General features: G+C 41.3%; 1 protein-coding gene across 4 annotated transcripts in view; it reads right to left on the bottom strand.

Annotated features, from left to right (window-relative positions):
• Positions 1–17,677, bottom strand: part of TTC7A (tetratricopeptide repeat domain 7A) — a 178,138-nt gene that overhangs the window by 101,391 nt on the left and 59,070 nt on the right. For all 4 annotated transcript variants that reach the window (XM_032985268.2, XM_032985270.2, XM_032985269.2 and 1 more), the window contains 3 exons: positions 12,054–12,171; positions 5,475–5,532; positions 2,060–2,132 (listed from right to left, as the gene is read on the bottom strand). In XM_032985268.2, coding sequence (XP_032841159.2) covers positions 2,060–2,132; positions 5,475–5,532; positions 12,054–12,171 — 249 coding nt within the window. The remainder of the gene's footprint in view (positions 1–2,059; positions 2,133–5,474; positions 5,533–12,053; positions 12,172–17,677) is intronic.

The raw sequence follows: 17,677 nt of genomic DNA, 5'->3' as shown, positions 1-17,677 counted from the left end.
AGCTGCGTAGTGCAGTTGGCATGCTGGAGCAAAGGGATGCCATCCAGACGGACCTTGACAGGCTTGAGAGAAAGGCCTGTGTGAACCTCATGAAGTTCAACAAGGCCAAGTGCAAGGTCCTGCACATGGGTCAAGGCAATGCCAAGCACAAATACAGGCTGGGTGACGAGTGGATAGAGAGCAGCCCTGAGGAGAAGGACTCGGGGATATTAATGGATGGAAAACTGACTATGTGCCAACAATGTGCGCTTGCAGCCCAGAAAGCCAACTGTATTCTAGGCTGCATCAAGAGAAGTGTGACCAGCAGGTCAAAGGAGTCAATTCTCCTCCACTACTCCACTCTCATGAGACCCCACCTGGAGTACTGTGTCCAGCTCTGGGCCCCCAACATAGGAAGGACATGGACCTGCTCAAGTTGGTTCAGAGGAGGCCACAAAGATGATCAGGGGGCCAGAGCACCCCCCCTATGAGGACAGGCTGAGAGAGTTGGGGTTGTTCAGCCTGGAGAAGAGAGAAGGCTCTGTAGAGAACTTCTAGCAGCCTTCCAGTACTTAAAGGGGGCCTACAAGAAAGCTGGAGAGGGACTTTTTACAAGGGCACATAGCAGTAGGACAAGGAGTAATGGTTTTAAACTGAAAGAGAGTAGATTTAGATTAGATGTACTGAAGAAATTCCTCACTGTAAGGGTGGTGAGACACTGACACAGGTTGCCCAGAGAGGCTGTGGCTGCCCCCTCCCTGGAAGGGCTCAAGGCCAGGTTGGACGGGGCTTTGAGCAACCTGGTCTAGTGGAAGGTGTCCCCCCCATGGCAGGGGGGTTGGAACTATATGATTAAGATCCATTCTAACCCAAACCATTCTCTGAAAAATAAAGGGTAATGCAGTAGACAAATAACAGTGAAAACAGTAAGGAGCCAATGACCACAAAAATCTCAATTTCATTTTTAAGGATAGCAGCTGAAAAGCTGTAATGCTTTTACTCATGGCAAGAAGTGGAAGAGGCAGCAGATCAGACAACCTCCCTAAGAGGCAAAAGCTATGACAGAAAGAAGGGTAGCTGGATATTTTTTAATGAAAGACCCTGAGGAAACTGCATCATAAAGCAGGCAGTAGGCAGATGATGAAGTTAAATAAGCAATTTTAATTATCCTTTCTTATTGCAGGCTTCCTCACAACACACTGCTCTCATTATGAAAGGGTTACAAAAGTGACATTAGTGAGTGTGCTCTCTTAGAACAATTAGTTTAGCCTAATGAACACACAGCTCCCCTAATTAGCTCAGGAAAGTAAGAAGGATCCAACTGTTTGACTCTGTAGTGTAGACTAAGGAGAGAAAACTGCAACAAGCAGAAAGCTTGCCAAAGAAGGAAACTATGATCATGAAATTTAAAATCTAGCTAGAGAAGCATTTAAAAAATAGGGGCTGCTCCAATAAAGACTTTGGCTTTTAAACAGAAGGGACAGAGAAATAATACACATTCCAATTATAAAAAGAAGGGACAGAAAAATAAAGCACAGCCCAAATGTTTTTTTCTGAAACGCAGTGCAGCGTATTTTCTGATCAGCTTAATTTTTATGAGTTAACACCTGCAGCAGCATTCAAATGCCAACTAATCCCACTCTCCGCAGCGCTCCAGCACCCGTCAAAGCCTAACGCCGAACGTGCCCAAGTATGGAATAAACCAATCCCCAGTGCAGAGAGCGTGTGATCTGGCGTGATACTGAACCAGGCAGTAACGAGAGAGCCCGCAGCAGGACCCAGCATGATACCCAGGGAACAAGAATAAACACACCTCGCTTGCCCCACACCGACAAAGTTGCTCCAAGTGGGAACAGTGCTGCAGAGCTGAACGCATGCCCTAAGGAAGGTCGTTCCATGTGCTTAGAATTACTATTTTAAAAGAAAATAATAAAAAGTATCTTACAGGAACATATTCTGATTGCTTGTTATTGATTACAGTGTAGGAAGGAACGCTATTTATCAAGCCTGGTTCTTGTTCAGTTAGACTGTCCTTCTCCCACCCTCTCATGACTCAGTGGTTGCCAGTTATTGCACATACCTGTCTGACAAGAGCCAGCTGCAGTGATAGGTAGAGGATGATTTGGTGATCTTCCGGGGCCAAGTCACGTGCTCTGTAAGGACAAACACACGATAAAAAAAGATAAGTGTCAGATTGTACTTCACAGAACTCCTTTGCCACGAGTCACATACAAGCACAGAACAAAACCCAGTCCTCTCCTACAGAAAACTAGTCCAGTAACAGGGGAGCACACCAAAAAGACAAAAAGCAGATCAGTGCTGGCCTGGCTAAGCAAGGCTCACAGGAACACGTATGAGAAACACAACTACCAGGATGTTATACAACTTACATGCTCCTTCATTAAATGCCACTTAATGTTTTGAAACTTGGATAACTGATATGGAGAACTGATATAGCTCTTAACTCATGACAAACCCATTAAAGCATTATTTTAAGTAATGTAACTGAGGGTGATAATCGCCTAACTTGTTTCTATACTGCCACTTTTCAAACAGTAGGAGAAGGGTTAGGTTAGCACTGAAAAAGTAGTAACTGTTTCTGATATTGTTGTGACTATGAGCACATACAGGACTGAACATCAGGAGCCCATGATGTGAGCTGGTGCTCAAACACACAGAACATCATCCACCCTGCAGCTTCTAGTCCAGTCGTTGAAAGTAGACTCCTAATTTGGAAAGGGAAGACACTGAGGAAGGAACGAGGATTTGATGGCAAGAGCTGAGCCTGGACCAAAACCAAGGCCCTTACTTCTCAAACTGGGACCTCTTAGATATTACCTCCTAGCCCGCAGCAGGCAACAGTGTGCACTGCAGTGACCCCTTGGCTAGTGAAGGCTGCAGTGTCTCCAGGACCAGATGTGTAGGACCTTCACACAGACTTGTGCAAGGGAACAGGAACGGACAACCAGGGCAGAACCATCCCTTTCAGACTATGCTAAGCATGAAACTGCAGACTGAGCTTGCCAGCCTGTGGAGAAGCCATTAACCAAGGCAACTTGAAGATAGTGTTTTGGGGACCTAAACTAGGAGCAACATGGGGCACTGGCTCATGCCACACTGGCAGCCCAGCCCAGGGACCAGTGGATTATCCCCTCGCTGACCCAGAGAGCTCACTCCTAGCTCTGTAGCACAGGTAAGTCATTTCACATTGGAGATGTGGGGAAGAAGAAGGTCCCCTCACAGCCAAACAACATTCCTGACCTTTTTCTGGGCTGTGTTCCAGGACACCAGGGAAGCCTGCACCTGCATCGCTCTGCCCAAAGTGAGCATGATTAACATCCTTATGAGGGAGAAATGACAGGCTGACAAGGCTGGTGGTTAAAAACCCTGCCAAAACTATTCATTTCCTAATAATAAACAAACAAACAAAGATCAGAGAATTACTTGAGGAAAAAGCCACACATCATTTTAACAGCAGTCACTTCTCAAGTGCCATCTTGGCCTGTGAGCATGAAGCTGTTGGAGTTAACTTTTATAACTATTGGCTCTAGAACTAATTAATTTAATATGGACTGAATGTGTACTGTAACTCTGCAAGTCAAGCTAGTTCAAGGATTCTGAGGCAATGACAAAAGGTGGAATTAGAACAGGCAAGTCACTAATTTCTCCCCCTGCTTAAAAAAACAAAAACAAACAAAAACCCCCCAAAACAACCCCAACAACAAAAACAAAACCGAAGAACAACAATATGACTCCAGGAGATAGAACCCTGCTTTGTCCTGAGTTGTTGGATCAGGGTGAGCCGCCTCTTTAGCAAGCATCTCCTGTGAAACCTTCAGTAGCCTCTCCAACAATAAATAAGAGGGGAAAGTTCACATGGGTGTACAGGAGAATAAATTAATGGTGCTTTTGGAAAGAAACAACAGGTTGTCACTTTACTGCTCAGTTTCCTCAAAGGTATTAGAAAAATATTTGATCTAATCTTCCACCTGAAAAGGCCACTTAGAAAGATGGCTACAGGCCAAACCACGGCCTGAGGGATCATACGTGTACTTTAAAAACAGGTGAAAAACAAGGAAGATTAAAAAAAGAAAGAAACCAAGCTCAGGCACTTAGGAAGACATTAGTAACCAGCTCACTATCACAACATTCTTGCTGGCTGAAGTTTGAATACCTAATGCTTGGCTAGAAGCTTGTCTGCTTCCTAGCTGGAGTTAAGATTCCATGAAAACAAGCCACAGCCAGTGAGAAAGGTCAAAGGATAAAAATAAATGCAGTTTAAAAGCACTGCAGCACCGCAATTACATCAAAATTGTGCAGCAGTGAAAGTATTACATTGGAGTCCAGGAACTAGTGTGACTTAGTATACTCCTGATCTAAATAGTGACCAAATAAATGGCTTTTTAAAATTTTATCTTTCAGATCTCCATAGGGTAAATATCCAGAATTTCATCTGTGATTTCAGTTTACTACATGCTCTTGCAGCCACTGCAAAACCAGTGCAAGACAAACATGCTGGACAACTTCTTGCTCAGCATCAGAAAAACAGCTCAGATCCAGTAACATGTTCAACTCGCTACACCTGTAGTTTGAGATATTAAAATTTTCTTCACTTTTGTAACATATTTATGATCACACCAAAAACAGAATTAGATGCTTCAGACCAAGACTTAGACCATATAAGCTTCCATTTAGTTGCCATCTGAAGTCTGTAGACATCTACATTTACAATGTTAAATGCCCAAACACCACTTAGTGTACTTTGGGTGGTGTAACTTAGTTGTAACAGGGTCCAGAAGTGTACCTCTCTACCATAACAGAACTGACAAAAAAGGTTTTTAACCCAAACAATTTTACTTGAGGTAACTACGGTTACAGAGTTTAATTCACAGACACTTTCAGCACAGAGCCACTGGATCAGACCCCCAGAAAACACAGTGGTGAACAGAGGGGTGGTGACTGTTTTGTACTGCTCACTTCATAGCCCCCTTTTCATACAACAGCTGATGTAAACACTCATTAGGCCAGCAATCGTCCCCTCCCCAGTAGGTGACCTGATGCCAGGTCACCCCATAGCAGCCTATACCCTGCTAGTGAAGCTACTTTCCCACCATGGAGGAAAGTAGAATTGAAGCCTGATTGACACAGGAACAGAGTCAAAACTAGCTTCCCACATTTGCCTGCCGACATCATGTGAGGAAGCTGCATCTCCCAGCACTGTAGATCTCAGTGCAGCTAATTTGGGTTAAGGATATTTCTGTTTAGTGGCAGAACACGTACACTTACCTTGGATATTCAACCAAATAATCACTACATTTAGCAATCACAGGAATGGTTTTGATAGACTATTGCTGAAATCTACCGAACTGTTTTGAAACTTTCAGGCGAGGAGGCCTTACACAGAAGGAAAAAAAAAAAAAAAAATAAAAGCCACATTTATTCTGAATTAATCCAAAGAAATACACAATGAAAACATCCACAAGATTCCTACTCACCTTTCCAAAGTCTGAAGTGCTTTCTTGTTTAATTCATCCTGAGTGCCCTTCAGAGTAGCTGTAGGACAAGATACAATTCAATGTTTCAGATTAAATAAATTGTTGCACATAGTATTTCAAACTGGGAGCATAAAAACTGTGGCAATCTGTTGGTATGTGTTCATGGCTGGAAAACATGCCATTTTGTTTTTAAAGAACAGCACAAACCCAGTATTTTAACCTGAATTCTCAATATAGTTTTTATTAAAGACTCTTCCAACTCCTTTGTCTGAAATACCGAAGCATTTATTTTTTTGCATATGCCACTGAAGGGGTCTGGGAGAAGGGGACATATGCTAACTAGATACTAAGAGCATAACAGGCCCTCTGCCAGGTTGGTGTATATGCTAAAAGTAGTAACTATCAGAATATTCTGACTCAGATACAGACTGTCTCCACCACCATCTTCATGTAGGAGGGTGTCGCAGGCTGAATAGGGAACACCAGCAGCCAAATTTACAGCTCTATGACAAAACCCTTGACAACACACCATCTCCCTTGAGACCATAGCAGACTTCTAGGTGTCTTCAGGCGTGGCATTAGCCACTAATGTCCTCCTTGGTGCCTCTAATTGTTTGACTAAAGAATCCTGCCCACTACTCTTACCTCTCAATGTGTCAATTAATATGGTCTTAAGCCAAGGCCATAAAAGAAGGAGAAGAATCAAGTTCTTCTAATGCCATGGTATCATAAGATATCATCATCAAGAGCAAGGGGAACGGAGGAAGAGCTTAGAGAAGCATGGCTTTCTCAGATCCAAAATATCTGGAAAGCTAGCGATAATTTTCAGAAGTACATCAGCTGTCTTGTTACAGTTCTTAGTCTTCAGATTTTGCATAGCAGTTGTTTCTTGTTCTGCCTATCCTGAATTTGGGAGCTACTGATCAACAGCACAAAGAAGAGATGAGTAGTCAATCCACCAGCAAACATGCACCTATTAATATATTTTACTACTTACATAAAGTTAGTGTAAGCAACAGAATAGAAAGTAGCATATACTTAAGCAACAAAAACAGATAAAATCCAAGTATTTTTAAAAGTTATCAAGAAGAAAGAGTTGTGTTCTTCTACAATACAAAAAAAGATAATCAGTTTCTTTGGATTCTGCAACATGCTAAGTGAGGAAAACTTTGGAAGTAATTTATTTTGCCAAAGTAGTTAGTAATTTTCATTTCACATCTTCCAACAGTTCCTCAAAACACCAGGTTCAAACAAACAGCAATCTTCAGAATTTCCCAAATCATAAAGATCAAAAATTGCTTATGCCACAAAATGTACTCAAAGTAGTAAAAACGGAACAAAAAATTTGCAGTTTAAAGCATAAATTTGAAGATACAGACTTTCATAAAAAATGCAGCATTTATTAGAAGTAGCTGAAAATACTTCACTCTCAATAGCTTTAAATTGAGTATTCAGGTCCACTGCCAAATACTGGAAAAAGGTAACAGGAGGAAAATTTAGAAAAAAAAAAACCCAAAACACAAAACAAAACAACACAAACTAAAACAATCAAGATTGATGTAAACAAAAAATGCTTGAAGAGACATTGGAAAGGATTTGATCATAGCTATAAACATTCAACCAGAAAAATATGTCAGATTCTGTTATTCCTAGAAACTGCAGGATTCCCTTATGTAAGTTACAGAGCAGTTCTGGAGATGTCACACAACGAGAAAGATAGAAAGAAATTTTACTATTTGCCCCCCAAAATAAACATCAAACAGAAAAGCTAGGAGAACTTTTAGGTTCCACCTAGTAAGACATTTGATTGATGTTCAGCTTGTAGCAAGAAAAAACACAAAATATGTTATGAAAATGAAGTGATTACCCTACAACTTGTCAGCTTTGCCTCTGCACTACTGGGAAGCAGCATGTGAGTCCCACCTCCCACAATATGAGCTACATCTTCAGCTACAACTAAGCTGGAAATCTGGTTGTCCATCTCTAGATTTGTGTCTGACTTGGATAAGCATGTTGAAATTTGTGTTTGACAATACTGAGGACTGATGCTGCAAGTTAAACATGCCATTTATTGGGCCTTTACAGCTAAAAGAGATAAATTAGGAAGAAAAAAAAGCAATGAGAAGTTATTTTGGGAGGGATGCATAAAAAGAAGCTTCAACAGCAGGTCAAGGAAAGTGATTTTTTTCCCCCTCTGCTATGCTCTTGTGAGACCACACCTGGAGTATTGTGTTCAGCTCCGGAGCTCCCAGTACAAAACAGACACAGACATGTTAGAGCAAGTCCAGAGGAGGACCATGAAAATGGTTCGAGGGCTGAAGCACCTCTCCTATGGAGAAAGGCTGAGAGAGTTGGGGTTTTTCAGGCCAGAGAAGAGAAAGCTCTGGGGAGACATTATAGCAGCCTTCCAATACTTAAAGGGGGATTACAAGAAAGATAAAGAGAGGGGTTTTTTTACCAGGACCTGTAGCGATAGGGCAAGGGGTAATGGTTTTAAACTAAAAGAAAGAAGATTTAGAGTAGATATAGAGAATAAATTCTTTACTTTGAGGGTGGCAAGACACTGGAACAGGTTGCCCAGTGATGTTGTGGATGCTCTACCCCCAGAATTGTTCAAAGAAGTCATCATCACTGCAACCCACTTGTATCACTGAAAAGCTCTCACTTCAGAAAAAGAAAAGCTTGCACCAAGGAGGCAGAATTAGGTGGGTCTGACTACACTTCTGAAAGTTGTGCTCCATTCTCCAAGGCTGACAGCTCTAATGAATTCTTCAGCCTCTACCCAACCTAATGCACACTGTGAGAATGGCTGCTGCCGTTCTACCAACTAAAACACAGTATGACTTATTACTTAGGTTAAAATAACCTGCAAAGCAGTCTAACCACTGTAAGGCAGAGAGCACAGGAAAGTTTGAGTTTCTGAAGCTTTAGCAGTTATTCCTGTAAGACACAGTAGTTTTGCAAATGCCACCTTAGGAGACCAAGATTTATTTTCTAAAGCACTCTGGGTTTTTAAAGGAGCTTAAGCAACATTTTGGTACCTAAATACAAAGTTCTAAAGTCACATTTGAAAACAGAGAGGACCAAGTCTTGTGTTAGTAAGCAGGTGCAGCACAGTAGGTGCAAATGCATGGAGTGAAAAGCTTAATGCTGAGGATCAGCATCAACACTACAAACATGAGTTCAGGGGTCTAGTTCTAGTCTTGTCCCATGGACTGAACACCCATTAGCAGCTGCAGCATAATCAGGTCTATTTATGTAGCATATTAATTTTATGGGAAAGATTTCTGTTTGTGCTGTGCAAAACTGTTCCATTATGTGAACCACACCATAAGAAGTGGGGATGACAGGAGATGGACTTCAAAAATACATTTCTGATCCAAACTAAAACACCAAGGTGCATGCACCCTTTTGCACATATCAGTGGGTTTAAAAACCATTCCCTTTTGTTAAGATGCTTAATATGGCAAGGTGTACAGTTTTAGCACACAAAATCATAGTTACAGATTGTGTGTTGACTGTTGTCTCCAAAAGCAAAAATGATGGGTTTCCTCACTAATAAGCAATGTCTATTTTTTTTTTTTTTAACATTTAACTGGTGCTGTCAGTATACTGATTATTCATAAAATTCACAAGGACTGATAGAAAAATTTTCCATTTCAGTCCCTGATCTGTGAGCTTATACCAAAATTCCAAATGAAAACAGAGATACCGCACATTCTCTCATCTCTGAAAGAGTGAGGGTCTGTTAAATCTACAAAGATTTCACAAGATGTGAGGTAGTGAAGTTAAATAAGAAGAGCACTTCTCTTTCACAGTGCATTGTCAACCTGGTCTTTTCTCTTTATCCTTTGTTAAATTCATCTCACCTTCCCCTGTCTTCAATGGAATCTTCACCAGACCTAAGGGAGGCAAAGTTGACAATACAGCTTATGACAAAACTGGAACTACAAGAGGAAGAGAGAGATTTGCTGTTGACATTGACCCATTGGGAACAGATCTGCAGAAAATTTAGCATAGCAATAGATGAATACTCTGTACAAGAGATTTGTGCTTCTAAGAGTGAGGCAAAAGTGGCAATGACTTCCTCTGAGGACACATCTTTCAGCTACTACAGTGAGACTTATTTCAAGAAACATGTAATTAGACTTTAAGAACAAGGAAGCTACACATACTGCTACCCAGCATAAGTTTCAGGGAATCTTTATTTCATCCAGGAGTAAATCTAATAGTTGTGGGAGCATTTGATAAAATCTCAATTTACAAGTTCTTTGAAGTGTCGTTCGGCAAGAATCTCTCTTCTGACTCAGTTTTTTAGCAAGTGCTTTTTGCATCACAAAGAAAAGGCTTTAATACAACTCCTCTGTCACACAGGAGGATACATTAAGTAAGAAAGCCTAACCTTGGATGGAAGGCATCTTGATATAATGCTGTAAGCTTTAGAAGGGAATTGGTCAAATGTCTGAAACACTGAGCTACCACTGAAAATGCTGACTCACTGGAAGTCAGCTCAAGTGGAAAGTTATGGAAATCATATATATACACATACACACACAGATGTTTGACTGTGTGTCTGCATATGTCACTATGAACTGGTATAAACACAATGATAAACAAGACTGACAGTATGAGGCAGGATTGCATAGGGGAGTTGCTATCTTCCTTTCGGCATGTTCTACCCTTGCTTACTCACTGTGATAAGCTATTTTTTAACAATGCTAATGACAAATGTCTTGTTAGTGCAAATTTGACATTTTCTAGTAAAATGCTGGTTCCATATTCATAATTACTATAAGTATGGTTTTGAAGGACTTAATCCATTTTATTAAAATATGACCTGAAAGATGAAATTATACTCTTCAGATTTCCCTCAAATAACTGAGTGACTGGCCCTATTGACTTAAAAGCTAGAAATATGAGAAGGCACATATTCCACCGTTCCACAACATAAATCAGATACTAATCTAGAAAAAAAAAAAAATCCTAGGCAGTTGTGAAGACTGTTTCTTTTACATTAAAAAAGACAGTTATTACAACACCTGAACTAACCTTTTGAAAACACAGAGAAGACTTCTCTTCCAGAAGAAGTTTCCAACTTTCCAACTCACATTCTGCTGCATCAAAGCATTTTTAGAGCCAGAGTACAGCACATGCCTCTACAACTCCATTCTTTAGAAACCACCTTCTTTTCATACTTAGAATAACAAATAGATCATAAAGGGCTAACATAGAAAACCTTCTCTCTCTCAAAATAGTCTATGGAATCTTGTATAACGTTAGGGACAGTTTAAACAAGATCTAGGCAAAATGCCTTAAAAAGCTAGGCTGTTAAGCAGAACTCAGTGTTAAATGAATTTAAAACAAATACATATATATATATCTATGAGAAAGTTCAGGCTAGGAAGGACATGTGTTTCTTGACACAAACTTTCTAGGGGGAACTATTCTGAGGCAGAGAAATGGAGAACTGAAGAGAGCTATAGTGCCTGCTAACCTCCATGTTGGAAGGAAGTTCTGAGAACAGCTGATCAGATATAGTTGGCTGAAAAAATACACCGACTTGCACTACTGAAGAGCACAGGGCACTTCCTCATACACGTGCCACTTCCTCAAACACATGCCTTGCAGAATTCTGGTGTAACATGCAAGGCCAGCATACTTCCATGATACCATACCACCATTTCAGCTTTGTTTCAGGTTCATTTTCTGGAAGAAGGCGGTTTGTTTCTGTGTGACCCATCTGACAGAAAAGCCATTGCTTGCATGTGGGCAGGACTGACAAATTGATTAGGAAATACACTAGCTCAGCCATTATTCAAAGAAACTATGTTAGAAGGCCTTCTACCTATGTTAGAGGTTGTAGAAGAAACAAAGACTTCCCACCTGTGAGCCTGATGAAGGTCAGAGCTAGAACTCTCCCAAGCACTGGGACTTCAAGCCCTTCTTGTTACCAAGCACCAAATCTGCAGGGGTCCATTGTCCAGTCATTCAAAACCCAAGCAAGCAGCATTAAAATAAAATACTTCTTACATTCAGTTGTCTGTATCTAGTCAACATCCACATGTACCAGTGAGGTAGGTATTTTTATCTTGTTTACTTCTAAGCAGAGAAAGAAATGACATCACAGAGAGGTTGAATCTCTGTGGGGAATCAGTATCATGCCAGGAACTGAAGTCAGGCATTTCTGACTCCAGTTCTTGGATTGTATTTCTTTATGTGATTTACGAGTGGGTGACAAAAATATGAAAATAGATGGAAAGTCTGACTTTTTGTTGTGTAAATAAGTGAAAGAAATCTATTAAAAATATTCAAGTAAAGCACACCAAGCATTGTTGGCTACAGTCAGATTATCACCTCCTAAGTAATGATTTGCATTTCTTCCTTTATCTAAAAACTTCACTTTTTATTACCACAGAAGACAGTTCTCTGAGCAGGTGAACAGTCCCCATTTGTTATGCAGTCTGATTGTTTTTCATGCCCAGTCAGCACTAAAAGCAGTTTCTAATAAATTTCCATTGCTTGCACTGAAGACTTTGATCAGCTGCTTTCCATACATACTTGACAAACAGGGTAACTCACCGTCAGTAGCTTGAAGACTATATGTCAGGCCCAGTGCCAGGTAACCCTTTGCTAAGGACTCTCCAGCATCCTCACCCAAGTCTATCACCATTTTAGCAAAGTGTTCTCCTTCTTCCAGCTGCAAAAGAGGTAAGCTGAGACTTAGAGTCATTTCCTCTATTCTTGCTTCAATAAGATTATCCCATTAACCTTAGCTGTAAGTGATCCCAGAGCCATTCATACAGGGGCTTTCAGTGATCACAGAAAACGCTAAGAGAAAGAAGGACGTAGGTGGTCAGATTAGCAGACCTGGCTGCACGTGCCGTTTTGATAAGGTTTTGGTTTTAAACATCCACCCCAAACTATTTCCAGATGTTTAAGGTTAATGAAGAACACTATCTTATTTTTATATTTCCCTTCAGGCGCACTTCAATCATGCAACCTTAAATACAAATGTTGGCCCAACTGACTACTTACATACTATCCTAGCAGTACATTGAAAGGTGTAACAAGTTTCTTCCTTCAAAAGACCATCTAGTTTTGCTGTAGGATGTTTTTAAACTTTAGAAAATTTTACTTCCTTTCAAAACATTACACAAATAAAACAAGAAAGCACTTCACTGCAAACCCAGTTCAGCTGCTGCTTGCAGTTCTGTTACCACAGGGAGGAGGTAGCAAATTCAAGACACACACTTTGATCCAAAATACCACACTACCTTAGCAGTTCATGCTGCTCTAGCCGCATTTTGCATCTTTTACAAAGACACAGTTTCCTTGAAAATGCATCTCATATTACAGATTGTAACAGGAAGAGAAAGCAGTCACCACCTCTCAGGATCAGCCTCCAAAATGGTGAAATACGTAAGTTGGTCTCTTCTACTACACTACAGACTGCTCCCTCCTTTCCAGCTAACCACACGGATCCAAGTCTAATGAAAATATAAAACTTTAGTATTTTTAAACTCTGTGCTAGTGATAATTTTAAACAAATAGTAATTTGATTACAGGATAGAGCATTCCTCCTCTAACCCTTAATTTTTCATTAACATCACTCACCCATTGTAAGTAGAAAAGACTAAGACCTGTAGACTGTACATACCTGGAAAAGTGTAGGTTGGAGAGCTAAAGGCAAAGGCTGTAAGTAACGCTTGAAAGTCAAAGCCTACAGGAAGACCTAATTTCTGTACAAGATAGTCTGAAGATCCTGTCAACCATAATCAGCCATGCCGAATCAAGAATCAGACACCATGACACCATCCAAAAAATTGTCCTTTTATAAACTTTTATTACATGAGGACTGACTTTCTGGGATGGAGTTATTTAATGTTGAGGAAATATACTTTTGTCTGAAATCCAACTGCTTTAGACACAAGTACTGCAGACATAACTGAAATGCATTCTCTTAATACTCAGCTTTGTCAGACTTCATCTTATAGTTCCTTAACATCTAAAAGGAGTCACCCATAATGAGCTGGAATCAAAACGTACCAGCAGACCAGAAACTTCCCTTCTGCAGTGATCTGTTAATATGCTACCTATGAACAAAATCTACTGGATTTGATATACTATCCAGTCAGTGGGCCTCCTAGTTACATCACTTGAAGACATTCAGGTGACAACATTAACTAACAGCTTCATAAACAAAAGATCTGGTATTTATTAGATCATATCAAACATGAGAAAAAAAATTTACTGTTAATGCAAGCATAAAGAAAGGCTAAGAAGTGCAAGAGAAGAAGCAATCTCCATTGCTTCGGTCTTTTCCTCACTTGTACATCTCCCTGGGACCATACAATTCAAACGAGATGTAGACCAACAGCTCCCAAATTTCTGAAACCTCAGATCAGTCAGCCCAATGACCACTGTATATTTTATCATCAAACTCTTCCCTAAAAGTATTCTAGTCTTTGCCTAGTCAACTATGAATCTGGAAATTGCTAACTGAAACAGGAATACCCCCTTGGGGCATAACTTGGGGCTACCAACTAAATTGCAAGGACTGTCTTTAATGGCATAATCCAAAACCCACTGAAAACACTGGAAATAGTTTTACTGATTTCAGCGATGCTCAGATGAGACCCTTTAAACTCTGATCACATCAGGAAGACTGGTATTTGTTCCAGGAGATTTCTTAATCCTGTGAGTAGTCCTACTGACTTCCCTGCCACATACTGAAGAGCATTCTAGTTCAGAGCCTAGGACAATGGAAGAAGAAAATGTCCCATGACTTGCCACACAGGAGAGGGGAAAAAAAAAAAAAAAACACAACAAAACAAAAACCAACAACAACAACAAAAAAAAGAAAACCACCAACCAAAAAACAAACCCTTCCCATGAAACAATAAATGAATTCTTCAGCCCTCAGGAACTTTTATGTAAGACAAAATCTCTGCAGCCAGAAAATTAATTATGCACCTCTTTTGCCACAATAAACAGCTATATTCCAACTCTCTTTCTTCATTGTTTCTCCTCTTCTCCCCACACACACTTTCATCCAAGAAGTCTCCATCAGATGAAGAAAAGAGCTATACAAGGAGTTCTAATGACTAACAAACAAGGGCAGAGGTGGGTAGAATGTATGAAAAAAAGAGAATAAATGAGAGGTTTGGAGTTGAAATGGAGACATTTAAAATTGGAGAGATTTTGCTCCATTGTTACCCTGAATGGTCACCTAATGGTGTTTCCAGTTTCTGACTGCTGGCCTATGCTGCATAAATCAGCAGCACACCATTCAGCTTTCCTGCCTGCCAGTTATCCAGGGCCACCTGTGAGTGTCAAATTAATCTACTGTATAAATAATTAAACCCACAACTTTTCAGAATGGCTGAAAGAGCACATCTAGCACAAACATTCCTGTAAACATTTATTTATACTAAACACTAATGGCACTCTGACCAGCCACAAAGATTATCACAAATGTAAACTTGGGTCAGCTGCAGGCTGCTTTGAAAATAAGTGGCCTTGCAAACTCCAGCACAGCTGGCTCTGTTTATGAGAGCATTGACTTTTCCTTCTTACAGCACTCAGCCGCTTTCCTTGCCAGCCCTGCTGTGGCTGCCATCTGCCTCCTCTTCTCCCATTCTCCTACTCCTCAATCTCTCTGGGCAAGTGTGAACAGCCAAACCTTTCACTCACATCACCCACTATGAGGTTTCAACTATCCAGTGCATCAGTCTTGCTGATTGCCTAGTCAACTACAAATCTGGAAACTGCTAACTGAAACAGGAATAACCCCCTTGGGGCATATTTGGGGCTACGAACTAAATTGAAGGGACTACCGGGTTGCAGTCCAAATGAAAATTCCCTCTCCATACACCTGAGTGAGGGACCAGTAGTGAGCCTGAGCTGTGATCTGCCAGTAAAACTGTGTCCATGGGGGTCTGTAAGCATGTGAGATGTCTCCACTCTGTGCTGCAGCGGTGGGAAAGGGAAGGGGGAAAGCCTCCAAATGAGGCGTCAACCCCTCTGGAGTCCCACCAGACACAACCGCTCCCAGCAGCAGCTCCTGCATGCTGCCACATGACTTGAAGCAGCAGGAGCTGATCCCCCCTTTCTCCTTCCCCCATGTGGTGCAGGGTATGTGAAGTCTCACCCTCTGGGACACCCCGAAGTTGTGAGCTCCAGGCACACAGAAGTGAGCTAAGTGGCAGAAAGCTTATCAGGAGAATCAAGATCTCCATTCCTACTGCTACTGTACAGCCAGGGGCCCACCTCGATATGAAGGGAACCTAAATGCTTCATTAACTTCAGAGGATGACCCTGGTCTTAAGGTGACACAACACTGCATTGCAAGGGCAAGGAACATGGTTCAAAACTTCTTGTTGCAACTTAGAGGCCCTTGTTAGTAAGCTCTATGCCACAGGATGCCGCATGTCCTCCCACACAGCAGGCACTGCACAGTGTCACCCCGTGATTGGGAAATGCACAGCGTACTGCTCTTACCTGGTCACTAGCAGCACCAATGGCAGCTCCCAACACCATGGACGAGACATTTCTTTGGGCATCAAGAGTGCCAGTAACAGCTTGAAATAGTTTTCCTTAAAATTGTTATTTGTTATTCTCTCAGGAGCAAGCAAAAAACAAAGTCTCAAAGCCACACAGATATACCTCTGATTCGGCCCTTACTGTCCTTTACATTCTGCTGCATACTCTGCACTGAATAGCTGGTGGAGAGATGGGCAGCACCACAGGTTGCAGGGAGAGGTTCCCTGCCTCTGAAACCTGCCCAGAAGAAAGCTCAGAAAGCAGGTGTGAGGGAAAAACAACCTAAAAGGAACTTTTTGTATTTGGAACTGAAGCTGTATAAACAGTCAGGCGGCACCTGGAAGCACTAACTAAGCAACCACTCCACCACACCCACAACAAGCACACACCTGGCACCTGGAGAGAGATAGGCTGCCAAACTGTGAGCTGACACTGATAAGATTGTAATACTGTGGAGTGGTTGTTTTTTGCTTGTTTGGGTTTTGTTTTGTTTTTTTTTCCCCCCTCTTTCCACCCCCTCCATCACCTTTGATGGAAAAGGAACAGTTGTTAGCTGTGTAACCCTGAGGGATGTTTTCCCTGAAACAGAGTGTGGCTGTTCCAGCCACCCTTGTTATTTGACCGAAGGTTTTGATGTGTGCTGGAGCCAAGCCTGGGGGCATACTGACAAGGGAGCAGGGAACAGCAGGTGCTGTCCCCTGGCCTATCGCCACCCAACTTCATTTTTAGAAAAGCTCAAGCCCTACCCCACTGAATCAACACCCTTCAGAATTGTAAATGGGAGCTGCAAGTCTCACCAGCATGGATTTAGAACAATTGAGGACAAGCAAATCGATGATGCACAGCAGCATGGAAATGGCACCTTGCTGCACCAAAAAAGGAGCGCACAAGGGAGGAGGCAGGAAACACATCAAGTCACACTAGACTTAGGACAGCAGACAAGGTTAGTGAAGCTGGGGATTCTGGACACCAGTGAGACTGATACCCAAGCACTTAAGACCCAAATCCTACAGACAGGGTATCTACGCAAAATTACACATAATGTTAACTAGTTGGATTGACCTCTTTTATCATTTTTATTATACAGGGTTGTAGGTGTAGAGATTAATTCAAAGAGGAGAAAAAATTAAATAATGGGAAAAGAGAGTAAAAGGAAAAATGAATAGGAAGAAAGGATCCAATAAGGCATAACATAATGGAAAGGTTTTGTGCCACAGCTGTTTACAGCATAGAAAGTGAATCATGTTACATATCTCAGGGAAAAAAATCCTGTGCTTTCTATTGCTTATCTAGTCAGCATTTTCTCTATGTGTCACCAGTGCTAAACCCACCAACTTACTCTGCATGTAAGCTTAGCCGCCAGCACTTAGGAGTACTTGGGCCTTTCCTCCACTGTAGCAAGAGTGGTTTGTTCACAAGGGAGATGTATAGAAGGCAAAACTCTTGGTCACTTTTGATGTCTAAAACCCTTGGGATTGCCCCAGTAACAGTAGCGGTGATATAAACAAGAATGCTTTTTAAAAGATGGAAGGAATCTCTAGTAGCTCCTTACCATTCACTGCTTTGTCAGTAGCCTCTTGCCCTAGAGATGTGTCAGCCCTCTAGAGCGTCCACTCATCAGGCAGAATAACTCAAATAATGGGACTAGATTTGATCTTTCA

This window comes from Tyto alba, unplaced genomic scaffold (genome assembly GCF_018691265.1).
Source record: "Tyto alba isolate M040663 unplaced genomic scaffold, T.alba_DEE_v4.0 Super-Scaffold_16, whole genome shotgun sequence".
Lineage (NCBI taxonomy): Eukaryota > Metazoa > Chordata > Aves > Strigiformes > Tytonidae > Tyto > Tyto alba.
Note: the sequence above shows the minus strand (reverse complement) of the source record. Positions and strands in the feature narration are given on the sequence as shown.